Raw genomic sequence first — 27,741 nt, forward strand, 5'->3', positions numbered from 1 at the left:
GTGTCTCTAACATAAAATTAATGTATGTTATTGACAGGTCGTCGCCCATTTTACCCATAAAATGCAACCAAAATGTTTTCAATTATGTAATCCATAGTCTGCATATACTCTAAACTAATATATTTAATGATCTATATACAAAAGTAAATTATCACACGTAGAGGTCATTCGCTTTTTACAGTACAGTGACTGTAGTTAAAGAATGTTTATGGCTCCTGAGGCGTGTTATTATCTGATATCACTGTGAGTGAATGATAAACTGTGTTGTGTGATATACATATAGGTTTATAGGCTATATTTTGGGTGGGAATATCTATCACAAGCAGGTGACGCTATTGTTCTCTTTCCCTGGGCTAACCATAACGTAGATCCAACTTAGCCAAAAGCAACGCAGGGTAATTCAGCAGGAAGGGCAGCAGAGTGAAAGTGGTCCAGACAGTAGCCAATCCCAAAGCAGGGTCCGGGAAGATGACGTCGCTTGTTTTAGGCGCAGCGGCGCGTCCATGTTTGGATTCACTTTAAGTGAAGCGAGTCAGAGAGCGCAGTGCCACTGAGCCCCTGTGGGACACTAGAGAGGGTTGGAACTGCTCCGGCTCGGGGTTCCCAAGCTGACCAGTGGAAATAATATGCGTCTAGGATCGAGAATTGGTCACAAGTACAACTAGCGCGTCGGGACAGACTGTAGTCGTAGAGAAAGTGTGGCGAGATGAACAGGCGCTGAAACTCCGGGTGCACAGAGCCAGTGGAAACGCTCTCCAAACTCCAAACCCAAAGCACGCTTAGACAGCAAGCAGACACGGAAATGAACCTTTCTGCTGTAATGAAAGCATTTCGCTTTCTGCTTATGCTGAGGACATTTAACACGCCGTTATAGAAGAGAGACCGGGGATGTCCGTTACGCACGGGTGTCTGTACTACCCACTGGATCGTTTTGGTTTGTAATACCCGGGGAGGTGATTGGGCTTGTTTGGGTTGTGTCCCAATACAATATCTAACTCAAATCGGAGGGTCAGACTGGATGTACAGCTGCGCTATGTGTGGCCACGTTTCCTGGTGCGGTGCGCAATCAGCGCGCAGAGGATTTATCTGGGAAACCGTGACGTCCTGCAAATTTTAACAAAGTTGCTCCACTGCTAAAAGGGACTAAAATAAAAGCCACGATGACCTTCTTAACTTTTTGGATATTGTTTCCTCTTCTGGGTAAGCTGACATTACATGTGTAGCTTATTAAACTAACATACTTGCAGTAAAGAGCACATTTAAATGACTTCTAATCTGGACCAGTGAAACCTGTTTCCATGTTTCTGTTGGAGTTTTGCTTTCAAATAGTTTTCCTGCATGAATATATTTTCATCATACATACTTAATTTGGAATGTGGTTTTTTTTTATCTTAGCCAAATAATTCTCAGCAGATATTCCAAAAAAAAAGGTATATGTCTATACAGTATATAATATGTATTGTACTCATAAGTACTCATACTCATGTTCATCACCTGTACATTGATATACGTAACTAAAATATGGTTTCCAGCCATATTTATTTTTCAAGTGCCTCCACATGTTTCTTGGATTCCGATACATAGATAAATCCTGTTTTGTGCAGATGTACTACATGTGTCTGTATGTGCTGAGCTGGCGCAGACTCGAGCATCCCGGCTGGATTGTGTCCGGGCTCATGAGCAGTGCCTGGGCCGTTATGGCTGCAGCTCAGCTTTCCGCACAATGAGGCAGTGTTTGGCGGGTACAGGGGGCAACTTCAGCGCACTAACCGAGCCGGAGGCACAGGACGAGTGCAGGAATGCCATGGAGTCCATGAGACAGAGCTCTCTGTATAACTGCAAATGCAAGAGAGGCATGAAGAAAGAGAAGAAGTGCCTGCGCATCTTTTGGAGTGTCTATCACAGTTTACAGGGTGCGTAAAAAAAATGGCTGTCTGGCTTGAAATCATAAATAGTTCCTCATTTATGAAGATGAAGAGTTTTGCTGTAAACATACCATGCATGACAAGAGCACTCTGCTATTAAACAAATGGAAGTAATCTACATTTTGACCTTGAGTTGAAAAACTTGATTAGCGGAGCAATGGTAATTGAGAATATTACTCTAGAGCTGCACATTTCAATCTAAATTGGGGTAATAATTCTGCAAGCTGTGTTCATGTATGTAATGCTTTGCAACTGCACTATGCAGCCTCCTGGCACTTCTCCTGGTGTTGTTTTCTAGTGTGCTAATTGAGTTGTTTGTTCTCATTTTCCAGGCAATGATTTGCTGGAGGACTCTCCATACGAGCCAGTGAACAGCCGTCTGTCTGACATATTCCGCTTGGCTCCCATCATATCAGGCAAGCCTGCTGTGGTTATAGCATAGCCTGCTGAAATAGAAAGCATTACAGAGGCAATATCACAAACCAAAAGTCTGAATATAGCTATGTTTTATGCTGGGCCTATTCACCCTTGTTAGGTTATATGAATGTGCTCAGTTGGCATTGATTCTTTTCTGTGTCTTGTACTGCTTTATCTTCTTTACTGGCTATTATAGTGGCACAGCTACACTTTATACACTACGGTGTCACAGATGACTAAGTCAGTTATCTTTGGTGTACTGTGATAGACCTGACTTGATGACTGACTTCTCAGAAGTGTGAATGCTTATCAGGGACAGCAGTTTATTTAACCTTGTATTTAATGGTTGACTGTAAGACATAATGCGATGCTGAAGTTGCATTTGGGAGTAAAGTAATACTCTGCAGGTGGTGCTGTTTAACCCCAGGTAAACTTCTACAAATAGGTCTACAGGAATTTGAGCACCATATCTTTTACTAAGCACTGTCCTGCTTTGTGAACCTTTTAAACCTCAAACTGTTCGTGGCTCTCATTTCTTGTTCTATCTGTGTAGAGCCGTCTGAGGGCTTAGTCAAAATCACTTTTGGTCTGATTATGATTTAGATGAAATATTTTTGCTTAAGGCTCAGACTGGACGGATTATGATGCACAAACTCATCCTCATAGCTTCTAATAGTGGGCATCTAAGAGAAAAAGTCTAGCAAGTCTAGCAATCAATACAAATGCATCACCTTTATAAGATTAGAAGATTACTCATTTACGCATGTCAGCGTTTTGTCACAGTTGGAGCAAATGAACACAAAGCACAACCCAGTAAAGGGAGGAAACATTGTTCTAAATGGTCGGGCCTCTACAACTCATATAATGACTTTTTGCCCACTAGTGGAAAATAAATAACAAAGCAGTGAGATTGAGGTGTTTTTATGCCTCAGTAATGTTCACATCACTCTGCCTGTGTGCGTCAGTACGCTGCAGGTGCATTAAATCATGTGAGTTTTACAGACTGAGCAAGGGGACTGCACTTAGCAGAATTATCTCCATATTTGGAAGAATTGCACAGAGACATTAATCTGGAGCCAAATCCAATCATGCGTCCTTTCACCTAACCATCTAAAGTCCAGCAGAGGTTTGGTGAATAAAGGGCCACTATAAAAGGGTGCAGTGGTCTTGGCTGGTCACAGCATCCTTCAGTATTCGTTCACAGCTGTCCCATGCAGGAGCAGGCACCATTTTTATAACTGCCACCACATATCTGTACTGAGAGTCCATCTGGCAGAGCTCTGAATGGTGAAAGCAGTCTGATTCTTATCCTGTGCCTCTCACTACAGGAGGCATGAGAAGTACAGCTTCACTGTGTAACTGAAATAGGTAGCCAAGCTTTCACAGACAGAGCAGAGGAAATTTTTAGAGGTAAACTCTTTTAGAAATAAAATCCTAAACAAATTTTTGTTTTAAATGTATGCCGTCTATTTTACTAGTAACATGAATTCCTGCGTCTGTTATGTCTGACTTAATCCACCCACCTGAAAGCAAATGTGTTCATGAAACATAATGGATGACTGATCCTAATCCCGCCACTTCCTCTCAGCTCCTCTGTACTTACTATAGAAACATGCAGTGGTGTCCAAAAGTCTGAGATCACCCTGAAAATCTAGGATTTTTTTTTTTTTCATTTATAAAATTGGAAATAAACAGAAGGTTTTAGAATTTTGAATATTTAAAACACAGAAAATAAATGTTCAATATCTTGAATATTTAATATTCACGATTCTGCACTATTTCTAGGTCCGTATTTAAATGTAAGCAAATTTGTGATATTGTCCATGTTAATTGCTTTGTACGAAAGGTCAGATTTTACTCATGACTAATCTCTTCTATTGAAACATGTGTTCAGATGACACTCTGATGGATTTGATCTAAAATGGATCATAAGCTTTTGGACAAAGCTTCTACTCTTCACTCAAGTTTTTGTCAATAATATAATTTGTAATGAAAATTGTTGTAATAATTAGAAATGAATGCAAAATTGAAGCATTTACACTAATGTTATCAGACCTTTGGACCCCACTTTATACCCCTCGATAATGAAGCAAGTTGTAACACAGGTCAATATAACACATCTTTAGAGGAAACCTGAAGCTAAATGAAAAACCGATGTAGTCATCAGAGTATCTACTTTCACAGACTCTTTTTAAAGTTATCAACAGAAATGTCTTCTCAAATTGCTACAGTAAGAGGGCCTAATGAAAAAAAACCCATTATTTTAGTAAATGCTTTTACTAAGCCTTTACACTTCCTTTAATACTACACAGTGGGATCAATACAAATAGCTGCATTAACAATCAGCTTATTGCTGAGCAAGACACTTAACTTGCATACCATAATAGACCAAACCCTAACAAGCCTGCCTTCCTTACAAATTCATCTAAGAAATAATAATGATAAATCATGATGGAGATTATCTCTCTGCTAATAAAAATGTGATGCAGGCTTGTTTTAGAAGTGGCTCTCGGGTATCAGTGGGACTGTAGTGCCGTTATAGAGCCACTCTCACAGCCGGGGTTGTATTGCAGCTTTCTGTTCTTTGATGTGACACCACCTCCGGCAGGTCCACATGGCTTTTGTCAGCATTAAGCTTTAGTAACAAATCTCCTGTAGTTACCAAATGGGAAAAATTAAATCGGATGAAAGAGGGAGGAAAAACAAGCTTCATGTTCCTAGAGAATAGCGTCTAGGAACCAGGGGTAAATTCTCTTACATGTGAAGTGAAATGGATAATAGTTGCTGGTGGGTTGCCCAGCTAATGACAGTTATAGAGACTATGGTTTCTATGGCGTTATTATATTGTATAGTATTATACTGTTTGTTTGCCTTAATCGCCATGGATAAGGACAAAAGGAAAAGAAGTTGTGTCTGCACTGGCTGCTCAGTGGCTTGTGAGGAGCCTCGCTGTGACTCAGGCCTTTCCTCAGATGGGCTTATTACACCATTTATCCAAACCAAGCACCATGGTGACACACAAACTAATACCCATTAGAATGAAATCACAAGGAAGTGTTTGAATTAAAACATGCCTCTACTTTATAAATCAGTAGAGGAGGCGGCCTGAAGAGATTCAGCCACCTACAATGGGTTTCTACCTGAACACAGAAGGAGAGAAAAACAGACAGCAAAAAAAAGAGAGAAACAAATGCAGAATGAGACACATGAATGAGCAGCTGCATATCATAAAACTGAAATGATCAGTTGCTCATTTGGTTTCAGATAAACGAGCAGATGCATGTTCTCGCTATACACCTGAATAAATTGGCTTTTTGTGATGTGAGCATATTTTTAAGGGATAGGACAGCTTTAAAAGCAACTCTTCAGAAAATTGCCAGAAAGCTGTGTTGTTAGTAAGCCATTGATATTTCAATGCCAACATTTCAATGTTCAATGCAACTTCTCATTTTTTTTTAGTTTTAGAGCATTCAATAGTACGCAATCTTACAGCTCCATTTAACTATGCCTGTAAACAGTAGCCTAAATGCTATGTAGTTTTAAAAGCTCTTCCCTTCTCTTGGAGGCAAGCAGCCTCCTTCTCACCATAATAAGATTACATGTTAAGAAAATAAACACAATCTTGATTATAAATAACAAATGTAATCTAGATGTAAGATAGTTAGTCTACCCTGCTGACAGCTTAGTCTGACCAGCTACCAAAACACAGACTGAGCTGGTCAAACTGGTAGAGCATTTTTGCTAGCTGGTAAGTGTTGGTATAAAAGGAAAGCATTTCTGAATTTCTGTTACTAATGCTATATCTTAGCCAAGTTATTTTTAAGAAAAACAACAGTAAGACCATTAGAAAAAATCAAACATATACTGATCAGTCAATTAATAAGGAAGGCAAAGATGGTCTACCAGTTTTACCAGCTCAGCCTGTGTTTTAAAAGGTGGTAGCTCGTCAGACCAAGCTGAATTTTTCAGTAGCATAGCAAGAACTCAGGAGTAACAGTGCATCTATCACCACAAAAAAGAGCTCCAGTCATTTCTTCATTTGCACAAAAAATTACTAGTGTGAATAGAGCCTTGGGCTGGAGGGAGAAGTGGTGTACATTAGGACATTGACAGGGCCATATTTACGGATTGACCATTCTTAGCCACTGAGATGGTAATAGATCTCACAACAAGCCTTGTTAATTGATTTCCTTGTGTCTGCTTTGGTCTGCAAGCTTGTCAATAATTTACTAGACACAAAATGTCATTAATTCGTCCTGAACCTGCACATCTTCCAAGCATAATTGAAGTATAGTGCATTTATACACAACCTTTGAAGTCTAAGAAAAAACACCGTTCTGTGCAACAAACATTTGTCTGTATCTAGACGAGAGGAGAGAAGCTTTGATTTTCTTTGCACCATGAGCTTGTTGAGAGTGAGATATGAGATGTTAAGTAGATGGTTTGGAAAAGTAATGGAGTTTGTTTTACAGAAGTTGAAATGAATCTTTAATGTGAGGCTTCCCAGACTGGTACGTCAGAATTTAATTTGGCTTCGCAAATGCACTTCTTCATTTCTGCTTTTGGCTGATGAGATTTGGACAATCAAATTACACAAGTATTGGAATTCTTCAATGGGACACAGCATTGTTTATGTATCATCTTTCAGCTGAATAGTGGTATTTTGAGGAAATATTGAATACATTAAGATATATGACTACAGAATATAAGATATATTATATGACCATTTCTACAAGCTCCATTTCGTAATAGTTATCATCATCTTAAACTTTATGATGCTTAATTCCTCTCCAAGCAAATGTAAGGATGCAGTGCATAAGCACCTCAGAAACAAAATGAACAAGCTTGAATATGCATGCTCTAAAATTCCCTAACCAAAAGGGAAAAATAAAATAAGACAATGAATGATGGTGGCTTCTTGACTGGCTGCTTATTTTCTCCATTCTGAAGTGAGCAGTTGAGAAATGAAAAATCTAGAAAGCAGCAATGTATTCTCCTAATAACACCTCTCAGGGTACACTAGTTTCCTGAACAATTCAGTAACAAATCCCACAAAACCTCTCTCTTGATAGAAGTAAAAGTCCAGAACATGTCCATGGCTATTCTCCTGCAAAACGCTGAAAGAGGGCAACTCTGTGTGTAGATCGTTGCAGTTAAAGTGTGTGAGCGGATAGTGCAGGTCTGTCACTCAGATGTAGGGAAATGGATGGACTTGAAACAGCATGAGTATATAATTAGAGTGGAAATGTGGGGATTATTAAGAAGCTATTGAATAAAGCTGAACGATTGTTAGCTGAATAATTATAAGTATAGAGTTGAAAGTCTTTTCATTTCCTTTTTATATGAAAACGCTACTGGTGTGACTCTAATTGAATTCTGGATATGAATATGTTTAGAATGGGATTTGATTTTATTAATACTTACTTCTAAAGCCATAGCTCAGTACTCCAGACAGTAGATTCTCTCATTGTTTTAAATATTTGGTTTGGTCTAAATCAGACTTCTAACGTAATATTCTGTTGAATTGGCAGTTTGTTTGATGGAAAAATCCATTCAATTCATTCTCTGCTATTGGCGTGAATCTCAACCAGGCTATACAAGAGAGAGACTTTATTAAAAATGGAAATATGGCCCTGTCAGCGGTTATTGTTTGGAAGTGCACTTCGATTCGGTCTCATTTCTCAGCATTGATATTGACACTGGTGCAGGCATGGTGTATGAATGCCAAGTATCCAGTCACCAGCTGCATGTGAGCGGGAGAAAGAGGAAAGAGTGAGGAGTTGAAATGAGGATAGCAAGCGATCTATATATCAAAAAGCAGCTTGTCTACTGTTTAACTGCTAGTGTTCTGCTGCCTTTCACACCTGCACACGTGGAACACATGGAGGATAAACAATGCTGTAATGTGAACTTAATGAACCTTCCTTCCCTCAGTGAGAGTATCATATAGTATCACACTATTTCAGCAGGAATGTGAACTCTGAACCCCTCGGACGATAGCACTAAGCACACTACGTCATTGTCACAGAGTGTTGGCTTTGATTAAAGAGACATCGCTTCACATCATACGTCTTCCAAGAAGCTTGTGATTTGGCCTTGAACATTACATTACGCGTGTACCTTTTAGGCAGGACACATGAAACATCAGACTATAATATATATATTATAGTATTCCTGAAACAGTTATACTAATATACAGTATTACACATACAGTGCGCGTGGAATATTTTGCAGTCACATATAGTACACTCACCATCCACTTTAATAGGAACACCTGTACACCTGTTCATTTATGAAGTCGTCTAATCAATCAGTCACATGGCAGCAGCGCAATGCATAAAATCATGCAGATACAGGTCAAGAGCTTCAGCTAATGTTCACGTCAAACATCAGAATGGGGAAAAAGAGTGATCTCTGTGACTTTAACTGTGGCAGACTGGACAGTTGAAGATTAGAAAACAAATCACCTGGTCTTTTTCCAGTCTTCAACTGTCCAGTTTCGGTGAGCCTGTGCCCATGATAGCTTCAGATTCTTGTTCTTGGGTGATAGGAGTGGAACCCGATGTGGTCTTCTGCTGTTGTAGCCCATCCACTTCAAGGTTTGAAGGTGTTCTGAAATGCATTTCTGCTCACCACGGTTGTAGAGATTGCTTATTTGAATTACTATAGACTTCCTGTCAGCTCAGACCAGTCTGGTCATTCTTCTCTGATCTCTCTCATCAACAAGGTGTTTCATCTTGCAGATCCTCTGCTCCAGGATGTTTGTTGTTTTTCACACCATCCTGTGTAAACTCTAGAGACTGTTGTGTGTGTGAAAATCCCAGGAGATCAGCAGTTTCTGAAATGTGTAAACCAGCCCACCTGATGCCAACAACCATGCCACAGTTAAAGTCACAGAGATCACTCTTTTTCCCCATTCTGATGTTTGATGTGAACATTATCTGAAGCTCTTGACCTGTATCTGCATGATTTTATGCATTGCACTGCTGCCAAATGATTGGCTGTTTGGATAACTGCATAAATGAGCAGGTGTACAGCTGTTCCTTTTAAAGTGGACAGTGAGTGTATACTGAGTATATTACTCTCTTTCGGCAAACTAAAATGTAAAACATTAAGAACATGCTTAAATTATGTTTCTAATCTATGAACTTGTGTATCATGCAGTTTGATTCATCATTTGATTCATTCATACTAGAGTATAGATTAAGCAGGTAAGCATGCTGTATGCATCCTGAGTGTTCTTGACTTAAAGGTAATCTATTTGAGTAGAAATAAGAATTTTAGTTCAGGAACCTCTTTCCTGGCCTGCATGGTTGTAATTATTTCCTTATCTTGGTAGATCAATATCAAGCTAAATTATAATTAACTGTAAAGTCAAATTGAGATGTCGGATTCTGGACCTGAAGTAGAGATGCTGTAATGTGAAATCATGAGATTAGACAGAAGCACTGCTATGCTTTATATAGTAGGTGGCCAGTGAATATTAATTGTAATTATTTTATCAGTCATGGTTAAGCAATATTTACATTTGAATATTAAAGTTAAAGCTCAGGTTCCTAAAAAAGTTAAATGTGCTGAACAGTATCAGTTCAGTATTTAGAGTCTATTTATTTATTCCTTATTCCCAGCTCTGTGTGTGTATAGACTGCACATCGTAAAAAAAAAAAAAAAAAAGGAAGACCATACATTAACATAAAACTGCTGCAAAATGATTTTATAATGATTACAATGATTTTAGCATAAAGTTAAAGATTTATTCTTTACAGCACTCTACAGCACTCTACAGCACAGAATTCATAATTCCTCCTGAGTTATAGTAATGTCATTACTCTCAGACAGAGTAATGAGAATGATTAGTTATCAGTCATTAGTATGGGTCACAATGGGGCTGTACATAATATGGGATAAGTATGGTGTAACCATATTTAACTTCAGTTTCTGTAGCAGTTTACAATGCCGAGAATTGACATTTATCCCAGTGTGGCAATGATACATCCATCATAAACAGTAGAATTGTTCCCGCAGCATTTCTGGGTGCATCGAGGTGAGAATGCTGTTAAAGTCACTGACTTCTAGCTCATAAAAACCTCCAGCTCATAAAACGATTAAGGTACAAATTCCAGAGGGGATATACACAATTTTTGACAGAAAATTTAATTGGACATTATTTATTGTGAGCTGCGTCATGATCCCATATGCATAGAAGCCTAGTGTAGCCTGTTTTGTTATCAGTTAAAGCCAATCTGTAACTTTTTATCAGCAGCATGGCATTCCAGGGGTTCTTATACTTTATGGAGGGAAAAAAAAGGACCCCCTTATGATGACAGTACAAAGTAATATTATGAACATAATCTAACTGTTTAAATATCTACAACTACCATCCTCTATTACATGTATGGTGCTTATGGTGTGAGAGATTTGGATTCCTTACAGTTTCTACCTACAAAACCTAAACCGGTTCCATGGAGTTAAAGTGTAGATATAAAACATTTTGTATAATTAAAAACACTTTTCCTAGTGTTATTAAAACTGTAGTAAGATTTAAGTTGATATTATTTATACTTGGTTTATATGTTTTGGAATTGAGTTATGGAACATTAGCGGGACAGACAGTTAGGATTAGAGTCATAATAATTAAATTATAATCATAAGAATATAAACCTGTCACAAGTCTTTCTAAACACGTTAAGGAAGATCCCTGGCTATGCTTCATCAACCGACTTTACGAATTGTAGCCATATGTTTTCAGATATCTAGTTCTTTATGACAGCTTGTTTCCAAACCACCTCTATGTCCATATTTTTTTCATTTTCTTTGAAGTTTTAGCATATAAAATTGCACACATCATCGAAGCTGAATGCTGTCTGGTAGGTTTTTTTTTTTCAGCCTGTGGGTACCAGAGATGCAACTGATGTTTAACTTTAGAGTTGACATTCGTCTAGTCGAGAGGTACTTGTACAGTGCGAGCACTTTGTCATGTGATTTCTGCCATGGCAATCACACAGTTATCAATAATCATATAGTGTAAGCCCAGGTTAAACCTGACTTAACTGTTATAGACTAATCAATATGATAATCAATACAAATTTTCTGAAGCTGTAAAGTGTTAACTTGTCCAAATCCATATGTGTTCTGTTTACATGCAAGTCAGACTAAGAATTTTAGTGACTGTCAATATATACAAAAATATACGAATAGCAAATTGCAATAAATTGATTCTCTATACTGTATACTTATCAGAAAAACACATGATGTTATTCCTTATATCTAATCAGATATCTTTAAAGTATAAGTAATTCTAATCGTAGATGTACGTTACTCATGCAGTTTTACATTTAAATTGTTATGTCCCCCACTTGTTAGACCACATTTGTACCCCTGGAATAAGAATTGATACAGTAGCATATTAGAAATACATGTTTACATACACATAGAGTAGTGAGCAGGAGGTGAATAGACTTCCTTCGTGCTGTGTATAAGTGAGGCTATCACATAGATGTCATTAAGGATAAAGCCCACAAAGAGAACTGAGGAATGGAGAGAGAATCTCTGTTATTAGTGATGGCTTGAACTGATGGCCTTACACTGACAATGGCTCATAACTGATTCCTCGAGTGTGCATGTGACACACACACACATAGAGGAATGTATGAAGTCTGCTGTAATTATGGCTCTTGAGACATGAGCTGTGTGACAGTTGAGGGACTGGAGGGCTTACCATACACCAATTTCTCTCTTGTATATAGCTCTGGTCTCTTGGACTCAGTCATACACAGCATATTTAAAACACAGATTAAAACACTCCATACCTCTTGTAATGTCTACTCAAATCCTGGCACTGAAATGTATGAGTGGCAAGTACCTTGAATAATGAGCTTAAAAGAGTGTCCAATATCCATTTCCACACATTTCTCTTATGTCATGTAGCTGCAATGAGCAGAAGCCTGGGAAAGTGCCATTTGGAAAGGGTCTAGTCAGTAGTGTCACTGTATTTCATTTTCATTCCTGTAATGGTCCAGTGCTGGCTTCATTTCTTGCTGATTAATAAACAGTGGTTCAATACTAATGCATGGAAATTGAAAGCATGGCCCTATGCGTACAAAAATGGCAGCGGCCAGTGCTCAAGCAGCAAATGACATAATAAGCTTATTAGACATTGATTTTTCTGATAATTGAACCACCCATATCTGATGCTTTGTAAATCATACACGTGGTCTTGATGTGGTTTGACCCGATGTTTGTATATCGCTTTTACATACTGGATTTCAGTGTGCGTGACAAAAAGAAAATCAGCTGCTGCGTCTGTAAGATAGCAGAGGAGATCATGCTGTGGAGACATTTCAGAGCCATTATTACTCCTAGATCTACACACTCACAAACCGACACACACCACATTACACTCCCCAGTATGACACAGTGTTAAAATGGAAATGGGTAAAGCTGCTGCTTGAATTGCATTTCACTGCTCTCGTATTGGTGACCAAAACCCTTGAGGTCCAACAATTATATATGGGATCAGTGTTACGTGGCAGAACCGTCAGAAATCTCCAGTGGCCTTATAGTGTCTGTTACATGAACCTGTTAGACGTCAGGAGTTTTCTTGTACTGCACACATCAGACAGCTGCTTGTCACTGGAGATAGTGTAGTATTTGAGATGGAATATAAGGGGATGTTATCCATGACTAAATTATCCCCTTGTTGGTTATAAATTGTAGTTCAATTCATGAGATGTACACACAGATATGTTGGGAGTTCATGTCAAAAGAACAAGCAAAAGATGTGAATCAGTTAATAAAGCAGTAAATTTTAGTTTATAATATTGGGAGACTGTGTTAATATTTAACTGTTGTGCCACATTTATATTGGGCTTTTATACTATGTGATTAGTTCATATGTTTTTTTTCTGCATAGTTAGATTTTTGGCATCTGTCAGGATAAAACCATGCTCCTCTGTTGTATGAACCCATTTCATGAAATTTCTTTTAGAATTTGACCACAGAAAGCAAGAAATAACTGCAGTAAACTGCTATATAAAATGTTCTTCAAGCATTCTTTGATAGTTTAGGGTTTTTAGCTTCCTAAGGAGGATGTACATGGAGCCTTGAACCTTTAAGTGACAACTCTTGAACTCTTCTGGAGGGACAAGTCAAAAAAAAAAAAAACTCTTTCATTGCTAGATGGTTTCAAGTAGTTTCTAGATGTTTCTTTTTTTTAATAAACAGTCTGCATTTATAAGTCATTAACCAAAAAATTGTATGATTTATTTTTACTAAAAAGTCTCTAGTTATTGAGTAAATCCACTTGCAAACTGATCCACTTTACAGGTTAATTACCGTTAAAAGCAAGCTAAAGGAAATCTTCTATAAATCAATAGACTCTTCCTCAATATATATTGTCCAAAGTTAACCGATGGCAGGATTCCCTCAAAGAAATCCATTAAACGTCCCTGGGCACTTGTTTATTGGAATGACCATTTGCACAGAGCACACAGTGCTGTTTAACTAATGAAGCCTCTTCATTAAATGATGAAAAGATGACCATAAGAGAGTGCATCTCATAACATGACTCTGTGCTGAAACAGCACCTGCGCCGATTGATGGAGACTTGACAGCATATTGATTCAGTTGCTCTAATTCCTTCCTCAGAAGATGTGTATGTGTAAGAACAACTAATGATGAATAAGTAGAGAGGTAGATGAGTGTGCGGTGAAAAAGAAAAGAAAAAGCTGAACAGTACTCTGTTGGAGAGAACAGGACAAGAGTGATAGAAAGAGAGCATGTAAGATAAGAAATGAAAGAGAGGAAGAGAGACGCTATTAGTTCTATTATGAAGGTCGAGTCCTTGTATGATTTGATTTGCTACAGCAGTGTGTGTTTTTATTCAAGTGTGGCAGCGACACTATTAAGCGCCACTCAGAAGAGCTTCAGGAGCCCTCCATCAGCACTTACTGTCTCCACTTATTTTAAATCTACATTTAATCTATCTATTATTGTACATCAACAGCCAGAGCATGCATTCAGCCAGCCAGGCTGCTGCACCAACACTGTGCCAAAACACACACACACAGATATGCATGGATCATTTCATAGTGGAGTGGTGTTCACTGAGTGACTCATAGCAAGATACTCTGTCCAACGCTCTGTATACAGAGGATGAAGGATAGAAGGGCACAAATATCCAGGAGAAACGCCTCGCCAAGATTTTATAATATAGCATCCAGAGCAGGAATGAAATAGGCTGTTGCTGCTACTCGAGCTCTGCTCTTAAGATTTTAGGACAGAATATTTTAAGTCAGTTAAGATAAGATAAACTTTATTGATCCCACAGTAGGGAAATTCACTTATCACAGCAGCTCACAGACAGTTAAAGTGCAGGTATTAAAGACTAACGATAGTCACATTAGTGGGCTTGATTTTCTTATGGATTCTTTCATTCATCTTCAGTAAACACTATATACTATATATAGATATAAACACTACCATAAACACTATATAGGCTCTGGCGAATCTAGAGCCTATCCCAGGAACACTGAGTGTGAGGCAGGAAAACACCCTGGATAGTTCACCAGTGTAAACAAGCACTCATTCACACTCATTTAGAGCCGCCATTAAGAGCTGCTAATCCACCTTCTGGCATGTTTTTGAGAGGTGAGAGGAAACCGGAGAATATACCTGAAACCCACGCAGACATGTGGAGAACATGTGAAACGGGGAATCCGGTGCCGTGAGGGAGCAACACTACCCACTGCGCCACCATGTCGTCCCATCATCATCCTGTCACACACAGAATTTTGGAATATGTGGTTAACCTCTAATTTATTTACAATCTTTTTACACCCATATGCATTCACATTTAATCATATCTAACTCCCTGATGCACAAACATCCACAATGAGTCTAAACACCACATCAAAAGTGTAATTAGTGAATGCAGTTTTCACTGCGGGAGTTAGTGAAGTGAAATTAGTGAAGCTAATAAAGAGACTTAAAAGCACAGAGCAGCTTCATTTCCCCCTTCTGCTGAATGCACAGAATAATAAAAGCTAAGTGAAGAGCAGATGCGGGTCTGCATGGAAACATAAATTATATTAAATATATACTGCAGGATAAACACTGGAAGAGCAGAATAACTGCATTTTTAAATATATAGTAGCTCATTTAAGTAGCCATTAAAGATTTAGAGATCAGTGAGTGCTCATGAAATGACTGAGTTAGGCTCTGTTTGGAAGTTGGTGTGATTTCCACAACAGCCAATAGCATTCGAACACAAAACTGGCTAAATAAATCAGCCGAGAGTTTAAAGAGAGTTTGTTTTTAGTTGTGCAGCACTTCTCACTGCTAATTTGCCCATTGTGACTTTGTTGTGTTCAGCACCATAGAGCAGAGGTTCCCAGTCATTCAGTTCAATTTTATTTGTATAAAGCTTTTAAAAATAGACATTTTCACAAAACAGCTTTGCGGAAATCCACCACGCCTCATCAGTTTTTTCCCTCCTCCACAGTAGTGAGGGCATTAGGCTTACCGCAGGGAAAAGATAAAAGACTAGCACGAGGCACGAAAATAAAACTTTTGAGAAACAATCTTTTTAGACAGCACACAAATGCACACAAACGCACAGACACACACGCATATGAATTAATGTGCAACAGTATCTCCAAATGCTCGCTTACTTGCCAAGTCTTACACAGATACGCATTAACTGCGCTGCACATGGACCATTAGTGCAGCTCGTGATGTTTTGTTTGTACATGCCTGAGCTGAGTTCAAGATCAAGAGGAGAAATGAATGCAGACACAATGCAGACAACCATCTTTTTCACACATAGAGGATTGAGAGTTAACATGTAGGAATCTGCAGGAGCACACCAACGACCCATGTTTGACCCCAAGTAGCTGCCACTGTAGAGCAATACCATCACTGTGTTTATGGGGCGGGGCAAATGCATTCTAGAGAGTTTAATTGGATGCAAATTGGACGAGTACAGTATGAGCCATCAAAATTTAAGAAGTATAATAACCATATAAACCTATGTTTAAAAATATATCTTAAGTAGAACTGCATGATAGTCTAAAATAATAATCACATTATTATTTATCATAACTACTGAATAGTTTTTAGGTCTTTTAAGTTTTTAAATCACCAGAAAACATCCTTTTTTTCACATTGTACTATGTTAATTTAATTACTTATGCATTCCTATTTTATAGACAAATTTTAACAAATACACTTTGAATGAATAAAACATAGCCACATATTTTAACCTCATATTACATAATGTTTGTTCAAGTATATTAGACAAGGTGGGAGGAAAATGGCTGAGTAGATTCACAATACGGTATGTATCAGCCAGAGTAGAAACCTTACTGAAGGAGAAAAAAGAGCAGTAATTAAAGTAGCCATATGTTTACAGTCCCACCAGACCTAGAATGTCAGACTGAGGTCCAGGAAGAATGCAGCCCTGCAGAGATTTATGTTTTCCCTCATCCTGAGAAAGCCTCAGTAATTAGCTGATGAGTTGAATAAGATGTTTTAAGTGAGGCAGAATGCTAAACTATGCATCGCTGTGGCCCTTGAGGACTGAAGTCTAACACCCATGCATTTGACAAAACAATTCTGACGCATTATTTAAATGTCAGTTAAATCATTGCTTATGTTTGTGCATAATGAATTCAGTATGGGTTTATACGCATATGATTTAATCATGCACTCATGCAGACATTCACAAACTCATTTGACATTTGCACAGACACAAAATGACCATTATGGCTGCTTTTCATGACTCTTCTGCAATTCCCCTCTCTGTCTGTGTAGGTGAAGCAGCTTTTAGCAAGGACAACAACTGCCTGAATGCAGCCAAAGCCTGCAACCTGAACGACACGTGTAAGAAATACCGCTCGGCCTACATCAGCCCATGCACCAGCAGGGTCTCCACCACTGAGGTGTGCAACAAGCGCAAGTGTCACAAAGCCCTGCGCCAGTTCTTCGACAAGGTGCCAGCCAAGCACAGCTATGGCATGCTTTTCTGTTCGTGTCCGTCTGGAGAACACTCGGCGTGCTCAGAGCGCAGACGCCAGACCATCGTGCCAGCATGCTCCTATGAGGACAAGGACAAGCCCAACTGTCTGTCCCTGCAAGCCTCTTGCAAGACCAACTACATTTGCAGGTGGGCCACGATTCAGCTTAAGGAGAGGGTGAATCCAGGATTTAGCCAGGTGGTAATTCCATTAAGAGTAGAGGTGAACAGATGAATCATCGCTTTCCCTAATGTCTCTTTCCTACCTGATGATGTGGGTGTCTAGGAAATGATGGCTCATCGCTCATACTATGTTTTTCATAGCATGTGAGGTGATCTGATTCAAGATGGATTTTTATTCATTCCTGGTGCACTACTTTAGGTCTCGCCTGGCTGACTTCTTTACCAACTGCCAGCCTGAGGCTCGTTCGATATCCGGCTGCCTGAAGGAAAGCTATGCTGACTGTCTGCTGGCTTACTCTGGCCTTATAGGTAAGTCGAACATAAAGAAGAATCAGCTCACGTAATACAGTAATGATCTCGAGGAATACAGTAAAACATGATGCGGTATGCTGTTATAGCATGTCCGGAAGAGTTATATTCCTCTTCTACCACAGTAAATTGCCAATTCTATTTTTTTTTACTTAAGAATGTCACATTGTAAGTTTTATCGGTTTATATTTAATGTTGTGGAACATCTGCAAAACAAGTTATTTCCTGTTCTTGCTTACCAGCCTCTCTGTTTTTCACTCCCTCAAAGATAATAAGTCAAAAAATATACCTTGCCATGTTACTGAAAAATGACAAAGCCCAAAGAGCTCCATCCTGAAGACTTTCCCCAGTTAGAACACTTAAAGTTACAGCTTTATCTCCGACAATTACAAAATGCTGACAGTGGAGACTCCTTCCATAAATTCTAAATAAACATCTAATAGAAAATTGCTCATGTTTGTTAATCCATTTATGTGAACTGTCTGCTATGCATGTTGTTACTACAGAAACAATATACTACACATTATTGTATATGATATCCAGAAAAAAGCGTATCAATAGCAACCCCTAATTTGACTTTGCCCAGAACTACTGACAGAGAAAATGAATCAACACCTTCTGACCAATCACCTTTGAGAATTCCAGCCCTGATGGATGAAGTTTTATATACAGCTGTCTGGGCTACAGTACACTCTAAACTCAACATCACTGATTACTGACTACTCTTCTACCTTGAGTAATTAGAGTATGCATACAATGTACACTGTGTCAGTGTCACAAAGAGAGGCAGTACCACACCAGGGGGTTGGACCACCTAACTGTTGACAGGACATACAGATGGGTGAGAAATTAATGGAAAATCTGGTGGCTCTGTAGGGGACATGTTGCTGTTATGGGTTGGGTCCACCTTAGAGGGAAGAATCACTTCTAATCGCAACCATTTCTACTCTGTTGGGAGTGGTCTTTTCCAGGAAGACAATGTCCCCCTACACAGGGAACAAGCCACAAGGCACATATGATGTACTGTAAATCATATGCGATGGCCTTCACCATCACCAGATTTCAATCCAATTGAACACCTATGAGAGAATTTGGATCAACATGTTAGACAGTGCTCTCCGCCACCATAATCAAAACTCCAGTTGAGGGAATATGAATGATATTCATCCCTCCAGTTTTGAAGCAGTTCTAGTAGCTCATGGTGGTTTAACACCCTACTAAGCCACTTTAAGTTGTTGTTTTTTCCCTTAAGCCACTGTCTGTATTTAAAGAATACACTCTTGCATTTAAAGAATATCTGTTAAAAAATGAATGATATTGGATTCATAGTTGCTGTATAGTCCATGAAACAAAAGGGATTTGATGAAAATAATATAAAACACCAGTGATGATTTAAATCAACATGGGATACAATTAATTAAGTCTGAATTAATTCTAGTTGAGTAATAATTCTTTTAGAGATGTGACTAGGATGGCAGCTGTCACTCTGTTCCACCCATGTGGCCAACCCTTTGGCTTACTTTGAGTCAAATTATTCACTCAAAGAATACTTAAACAATGTTTTAAGTAAATGAAATAATTGCTATGTGAAGAAATTTAGAAGTCTGTAAGTTGGCACTTGGTTTTTGTGAGCCAGGTACAGTGATGACCCCGAATTACCTGCGCTCAAGCATCAGCGTGTCTCCCTGGTGCGACTGCACTAGCAGCGGCAACGGGAAGCCCGAGTGTGACAAGTTCTCGGAATTCTTCACTAACAACCGCTGTCTCCGTGAGTCCCCCTGCTCTCACTAATTCCTCACATCAGCATGCTCCTACATGTCCACTCCTGTTTGACTGACAGCTCACTCGGTGTCTGTCAGTCATGTCATTTGTTGTACTACACAGTGGGTTGACTGACAAGAGTCCTACAGTAAGACAAGTCGTGTCCAATGCTGCTTTGTTGCCTCCTTGTGATTATTCATTAAACGTACCTGTAAATCAAATCTGTGGACACTGCGCGAACATGGCACGCTCATCAGGGGCAGTCAGACAGCAAATAGACAGACAAATCACGCTTAAGTGAGACAGCTACAGGGAGGCCTTGACAGAGAAAGGCAATAAAGCATTATTTGGGTGTCTGAGCTGGGGAGAAGTGGAAAACTGGCATTATTTTGTCAGCAGCTTATTCAAAAGCATCCATTTAGATGGAGTGGGTGTGGGGAGATAGACAGTGAGGAGATGGGAAAGAGGATATGTCTTTGTGAGGCACTGGTGGGAAGGACAGCTATGTCAGTGCAGAAAGCTACACTTAGCATATTATGACACATTAATTAAAAGTGCAGATAGAGACATAGAGTTATAGCCTTGTACAACACCAGAGCATCTCAAATGGCATACTGTGCATGATATAATGCAGTCTATAATCTATGTACTTGAGTATGTAGTATGTAATTTTGTAGGACAGTAACCTGTCAAAAAAAAAGGTAACATTTTGCTCACTGATTTTAAAATCCGCAATACAAGTATGCAACATATGCCAATTGAGACGCAGCTATGATCACGACATTATTAATCTGTTATGATTAGATTCTGAGGTTTATCAGGTTTCCACCTTTCTGTTTGAAGGGAAAATGCTAAGAAAAGGTCAGAGAACAGAAATGCACTTAAACAAGGAAAATAAATGAATCTGATTTATTCACAACATAATGTAAGTTTCTCTAATAAACCTGAAATGACACTATAAATTTTCTTATAAACTCATTCAAGAGCCTTGCCAAGGACCAGACTGTGCAGATACAGATCAATGGAGCATTGTGCCAAGAGGCAGACATTATATTTACAGAACAGGCTATGCACAACAATGAGGCAACACAATGGAACTAAGTGCCTTTGAATATTAAGGTGCTATACCTTTATATAAAGTTAGCTCCAGAATTATTGAATTAAAGAATTAGAAATTTAGTCAAAATTTAATCAACTTAAATTTTTTGGATTCTCTCCAGTTTGGTCACCTGCCAGTTCTCAGCCACCAGCCAGCTCTCCCCAATCAGGGCAGTTTAACACACGTGGAGGAAATAGCTATCTACCCTCTTCTGCATACATGAGCTCACAGACACCTGTGATTGGCTAATGTCCCTCTGATTGAAAATGAATATAGAAAATGAATATCATGTGCTTTGAGTGATTATTTGAGCTTTTACATTTGGACGTTCAATAGTGTTATTTTAATACTATATTTTGTCAAACATAGGTTTTCTTAAATATTGCATTTTTTTCTGCAAAACACTGGTTACAAAATTGTTGGCACCCTGACAACTATTATTTGGCAATGACTCCTCTGAGAATAATTCTGAGAATCCGCTGAGAGAATAGCAGCACTGAGCTAATCTTGACCAGTTCTCCATGCAAAACATTTCAACCTTCATTATAGTCTCAAGTTTGCACATGTAGACTGCCCTCTTTAGGGGTGTAATTATTATTTTACACAATCATTTCTGAGTGTAATGGATCAGTGAAGGAGGGCTGTCTGACCTCAGAGAGTCAGACTTTTCTGTAGTTGGAGTTAGTTGGAGTCAGCTACAGAAAAGTCTGACTCTTGGAGGTCAGACAGCCCTCCTTCACTGACCCATCACACTCAGATACGCTATGTTTGCTCATGCAGACACTGTAACAAATCAGAACGTCTTTTAGCCTCTTACACTAATTAAAAAAAAAGAGAGAAAGAGTGAATAGTGACCTTTCAAGGTGGTTAAAAGAATGAATTTGTTTTAACAGAGGAACCTCTGTTATAATGAGCCTTCTTTTTATCATCCGAAAATTACACAACCCTCCCGAGGCCTGTATGTTTAAGCAATAATACTCCTGTCTGGAGCCTCTATGAACTGGGGATCTTTATCAGCTTATCGGCTCTGGCACAAAATAGAGTGGACCATACCCATTAATATTAGCTCTACACAAAACAAACAGTGATGAATGTAATTCCTCGGTCAGCAGGTACGTGGGCAGCATTTTAATCTTCCTGGGTGCATCTGTGTAGGTAATGCTATCCAAGCATTCGGGAACGGTACAGATGTTGGTGTGTGGCAGCCTCAGCCGCCCATCCAACCAACTGGTCATTCCAGCACTCCTCAGAGAGGAAAAGAGAGGACAATTAATGGACTGGATGACCCAGCTTTCGCTAATGAACTGGACCCCAGCAGTGGTCACCACCTCTACAGCTTCTGTGGAAACCTCCAGGTAAGATAAGTGTGATAGAAGAACTACGGTTTTAATGGACTGTGACTGGAAACTTGAAATGGAAAACACAAAATTCGTAAAAAGTAATGATGCGTATTTGGTAATTAACCTATTAGAAACCTATTTTCATGATTAGTTTCTTACTATGCGGTGAATATAATATTGATCTCTTCAGGTAAGAGATTTCTGAATTTCTTTTTTTTCTGCCATTTTCTTCTGGACAGTTTGTATTGGGAATAGGTCTATATGGCCAAAAGTATGTGGACACCTGACCATGACCATCACAACTATTTGTGGGCCTTCCAACTGTTGCCACAAAGATTGAAGCATACAGTTGTCTGTATGCTATAGCATTAAGATTTCCCTTCACTGGAACTAACAGGCCCAAACCTGTTCCAGCATGACAATGCCCATGCACAATGTGCAGTTCATAAAGACATGGTTTGCCAAGGTTGGTGTGTAAGAACTTGTCTGACCTGCACAGAGCCCTGAACTCAAGCCCACCGAACACCTTCAGGATGAATTAGAACGCCAGGCCTTCCTGTCCAGCATCAATGCCCAACCTCACTAATGCTCTTGTGGCTGAATGGCAAATCCCCATAGCCACATTCCAAAATCTAGTGAAAAGCCTTCCCAGAAGAGTGGAGGCTGTTATAGCAGGCAGAGGGGGGACCATCTCCATAGTAATGGCTGTGGAAAAAGATGTACAACAAGCACATCTGGTTGTGATGGTCAGGTATACACAAACTTTTCACCATATAGTGTATGTACAAACCAAAATTAGCTATTTGATTAGTCAGCTACTCCTTTACCCCATCACACACATCTTTCCTCACTCAACCTTTTGACCAAAAGCTGTTTCTAGCTAGCATTTAAGGCATTATGTACATCACCTTTACCACATCAGCACGTGTAATAAGATTTTTTTTTTTTTTACATTGCCAAAGACACAATTTATTATTATTGGCAATTGTTATGCTCACACGGTTCTGATTAGGTGGTAAATTGGAGTTTTGTGCCATTTATTCATAAATAAATTGTAGTTTAGAATGTATGTTTCTTAAATCTACCTTTGGTAATTGCTTATTAGGTGGCAGAACATTAGTATCACTGAATTTTTTGAACATTTGACCCCAAGTTGCCAGAGGCTTTAATGGTGATTCATGTAAGGGAAGTAGTGGCTCGGAGGTAAAAGATTTTGTACTACTGATTGGAAGATTGTGAGTTCAATTCTGTGTACCAACAAACTGTGACTGAAGGTCACTGAGCAAGACCCTTTACTCTTAACTGCTCCATTGTGTCCTGTCTCATTTGTAAGTCACTTTGTAAAAAAAGCATCAGCCAAATGAATGGATGTAAATGTAAGCTGGGTGAGCAGCACTGGTTATCTAAGCTTATGCCCTGGACACTGATTCACAGAGACTCTGAGAATTTCAGATACATACTGATTGATGCCACTGTGGAGATCCACACACACACACACACACCCCAGCTGTGGCCCTCTACAGCGACGCACGATCCGTATCAATATTACAGCCAGTCGTTTGTTGAACAGATGAAGTTTGCTTATGAGATCTTTCACTTTTCAGTTAGGACTCACTGGTGAGATGACAGCTCACTTTTGACTGATGGCTGTGGGCTGTCATAATGATAACATAATGATACCCACACACACACACACACACACACACACACACACACAAGTACGCAAGCCTTTTGGATAGAAATGAGATACGTCAAGCTACCAGAGCTGTCATGTCACGGCTAATTAGCTGCAACATTAACACAAGGAACAGCCATAAGCAGGAACTACCCATCCATAGCACAGTGCCCTAACACCAGCAGCATGCTGACTCACCCAAGCATCCCATATCTGCCCTGATCATCTGCTTCATCTGACTTTGCCTAGCTTGACAGGCAGCTTCACACACAGCGGAGAAACACACACATGCACACAGGGGCTCCGATTATTTCCAGGGTTTAGTGTGGCTCTTGGATTTTTAGAATTTCCAAAGATTTCTGTAGGAGCATCTTTACAACCGAATCAGATCGCATTAGATATACACCCATATCTTTCGCACAGCTATACATCATAATGTTTTAATAGTCATAATATGATTTATTAGTGGGCACATTTTCTTCAGCAGGATAGACCTCCTGGAAGACCATTAATCATGTTTTGCCACAATCCTAGTCCCCAAAATTACTTCCATTCTCTCTATTGTGCAGCAAGTTTATTATTTTCTTAACTCTCTATGGAATCACTTTATCATGCCACCAATTCCATCTGTGTGTGTAGGATTGTGAATAGCGCAGCAAAGTTTTATAAAAAAAAAAAAAAAAAAAAGGGTATTATAATATATTGCTCTGTCATACACAATAATCTAGTCTGTGCTGCCAGAATATAACTATACTCACACTGCTCACACAGATCGATTAGTGAGAGATAGGTCCTGCAAGAGTTCACCACAATGAGTTGGGATTATTTTAATAACGTTACATTTCTTTAGAGCACCAGCTTGACCAAGCAGACAGGCTTTAGTAGGAGAAATGTCTCAAGCCTCACTGGTTTTTCTATTACTGAACAGTCTGATGAACGTCTTGCATCCTTGTTCATTTGCTATCTCTCCATTTAGGCGCAGAAGCTAAAGGTGAACGTCACAGTGGATGTTGTGTGTGTGGTAGGTACAGCCCTTGTTTAAATATCTCATGAATATTTACTGCTTTAATTAAAATACCAGGAATACAGTTAACACTCATTCTTTTGCAGTGACATACGAGAGAGATAATGAAATTGCTACACAAGATAATTTATTTGTCTGATTATATGGCTGACTAATGGTTTTAGGTTGTACCTGGACCATTTCTGAATTTCAAGGGGCATGGTGGCTTAGTGGTTAGCATGTTTGCCTCTCACCTCAGGGGTTGGGGGTTCGATTCCTACCTCTGTCCTGTATGTGCAGAGTTTGTATGTTCTCCTTGTGCTTCGGGGGTTTCCTCCAGGTACTTCCCCAGTCCAAAGTGCATTGTAGGCTGATTGGCATCTCTAAATTGTCTGTAGTGTGTGATTGTGCGCTGTGATGGGTTGGCACCCTGTCCAGGGTGTCCCCCGCCGAGTCCCCTGTGGATAAGCAGTACAGAAAATGGATGGATGGACACCCCTTAAAAAAATTTTTAAATAAATTCCAAGGAGCTCCACCTTGTTTTATGAATTTAATCCAACTATACAAATATTACAATAATATTCTAGTTATTTATAAGAAGCCTAGAGATTTTTTTCCTGAACTTTCCACTGACAGAACACATTAGTAGTAATGTGCCACACTTTGAGAAGCACTGCTTTACACATTCCCCCAAAGGGACAAATCATAAAACTTTTTCACCGGCTAGATTGAATCTTTTTTTAAGAGTGTATCTCATCTAAAATTGTTAATCAAGGCTCATTAGCTCTTACCATTCTGTTCCACAGGACCCTCCTCTGGCTGACCCAAGTAGCTTCAACGCTATATCAGGAAGCTCATCCAGCCTCGTCCACTCATTCGCCATCCTCTTTGTTCTCCAGCTCTTGAATTTGTAGCCGCTCTCAGTTCCAGACTGCCCCTGTACCATACTCACAGCTCCTCTAACGCAACTGATGCTGTACCAAGTGTGATGTCTAGATGTGCTAAAGCCACTTTCCTTTTTGATTCCTGATGGACAAAAACAGAGACAGTGTTACTGACATGGAAATAAAAGGTCACTGATCAAAAAAATGAAGTGGACACCTTTGTCACTATTTGCTCTCAATGTGGTAACTTGTGTTGGAAATTATATTTTGTTTTGAAGGTTTATTCATCCATGGTGTTGAAAAGGAGTTGCGGAGAAATATAAGGATCATTAAATGCATTAAGATGGACCCCCTACTGCAGCAAGTCCCTTTTGGCTAATGGGAAAAGACTCTACAATTTACAGATGTTAATTTTCCTAGAGACAAGCTTGTAAACTCTTGCGCTCAGCTGTCCATGCTACAGCCAAAATCCCACATCTCTCAGAAAAGCATCTGCCTTCTAATCCAGTCCATTAGCTCTTTCAACATGAGCAGTTGTGGTTTCCCCCGTGTGTCTCCAGCATGGCCCTGATACACACTGAGCCTTAGGGCAAAAGCATGAGACAGGGAAAAAAAAAAAAAAAAAAAACCTTCAGGACTATTTTACAAACAGGGGAATTTTTTTCTGCTCAGTGTTGCTCAAGTAAGATTTAAAGGCCAAATGTTCGGCATCAATTGCATTTTCGAAGGAGAAACATTTATCTACTCTGCTTTTAAAATGCCACGTTTTGTTTAGGATGTCTTTTAATTTATCTGAACACAAATTTAGCACATTTATGCCATGATATGACCACTGCTGGGTAAAATATCACCTGATGTGTTTTAAGTGTGTACATTAATGTTCAAAAAAGAGACAAAGATTTGAATGTTAAAAGCCATTGAATTTGTAGTAATGAATTTGCCTCAAGGTTTGATGATGTGATGTGCATTCTGAGATGCTTTTCTGCTCACCACGGTTGTAAAGACTGGAGCCTTCCTGTCAGCTGGAACCAGTCTGGCCATTCTCCTCTGATCTCTCTCATCAACAACTGGCTGTGTTTTGGTTTTCGCAGCATTCTGTGTAAAATCTAGTCACTGTTGTGTATGAAAATCCCAGGGGATCAGCAGTTTCAGAAATATCCAACCAACCATGCCACAGTCTGTCACTGAGACCAAAATTTTTCCACATTCTGATGTTTGATGTGAACATTAAATGAAGCTTTTGACCTCATGATTTTATGCATTGCACTGCTGCCACATGATTGGCCAATTGGATATGTGCATGAATTTGCAGGTGTACAGGTGTTCCTAATATAGTGGATGGTGAATGTATTTCAATGCTATGTATTATTCAACGGTGTATAAAAAATGTTTTAATTAAGAATTCAGTTTCTTTTAACACTCAAATCTTCAGGTCTCTTTTTTTTTTTTGCTTCTTTATTAAATCAAAGCAAAGGTCACCATACAAAAGGTTGATGATGGGTGATCTAGAGAACCCCTATGTATAATGTGCTGTAAAGTAAGTGAACATGGTTTCTCTCCCTTTTAGATGAGGTGTTCAAAACATTTCAGCATTGTTGTGGTACCGTGAACTGTTAAAAAAATAAAATGAAATAAATACACGTGTATAATAGGGCTGTAAGTAGTGATACACTGATGAATACATTAAAAGAATCAAGGAAGAGCCTTTAATCTCTGTGAGATCTTTGTCTTTAATCTTTGTGCTTTCAGAAATCCTACATCATTGTGCATGATATGAGCCAGGCCACTTCTCATCTACTGAGGGGAACAGGAAGTACAGAGGCCCTGGTAATGAGACTGACAGTCATATCTATTCTGATCATTAGAGGTTATAGCACAACACTAAATGCATTAACCTCTTAAACTCTTAAAGTTTATTATTCAGTAACTACAATGAAAGAGTTAAGGTTATGAATGTGAGGAGTGCGTGGAGTCTGGTGGTCAGCTGACCCACTGTTACTGAACACACACACGCACACACACTTGTAATCTAATGACCATCGCTGTCCATCTGCTCAGCTAGGAGGGCAAGACACAAAGTCATCAGAGCACCGATTTGGGAGAACTATTCAGAGACCCATTCCTGCTTTGTT

General features: G+C 39.2%; 1 protein-coding gene across 1 annotated transcript; it reads left to right on the forward strand.

Moving 5' to 3' along the window:
- The first annotated feature begins 421 nt into the window (after window positions 1-421).
- On the forward strand, window positions 422-27,319 carry gfra1b (gdnf family receptor alpha 1b). The gene is made up of 9 exons (XM_026914748.3): window positions 422-1,200; window positions 1,605-1,913; window positions 2,258-2,341; window positions 17,154-17,505; window positions 17,738-17,847; window positions 19,484-19,615; window positions 21,863-22,062; window positions 24,699-24,743; window positions 25,532-27,319. The coding sequence occupies exons 1-9, from the start codon at window positions 1,161-1,163 to the stop codon at window positions 25,637-25,639; spliced, it is 1,380 nt and encodes a 459-aa protein (XP_026770549.1). The 5' UTR covers window positions 422-1,160; the 3' UTR covers window positions 25,640-27,319.
- Window positions 27,320-27,741: the final 422 nt, after the last annotated feature.

This window comes from Pangasianodon hypophthalmus, chromosome 12, assembly GCF_027358585.1.
Source record: "Pangasianodon hypophthalmus isolate fPanHyp1 chromosome 12, fPanHyp1.pri, whole genome shotgun sequence".
In the NCBI taxonomy this organism is placed as follows: domain Eukaryota; kingdom Metazoa; phylum Chordata; class Actinopteri; order Siluriformes; family Pangasiidae; genus Pangasianodon; species Pangasianodon hypophthalmus.

Bases quoted from the DNA above. Each gene is read 5' to 3' on its own strand.
- gfra1b (XM_026914748.3), top strand. From the start codon at position 1,161: ATGACCTTCTTAACTTTTTGGATATTGTTTCCTCTTCTGG. The intron at 1,914-2,257 runs GTGCGTAAAAAA...CTCATTTTCCAG, and splicing joins TGTCTATCACAGTTTACAGG to GCAATGATTTGCTGGAGGAC. The intron at 22,063-24,698 runs GTAAGATAAGTG...CTCTCCATTTAG, and splicing joins GCTTCTGTGGAAACCTCCAG to GCGCAGAAGCTAAAGGTGAA.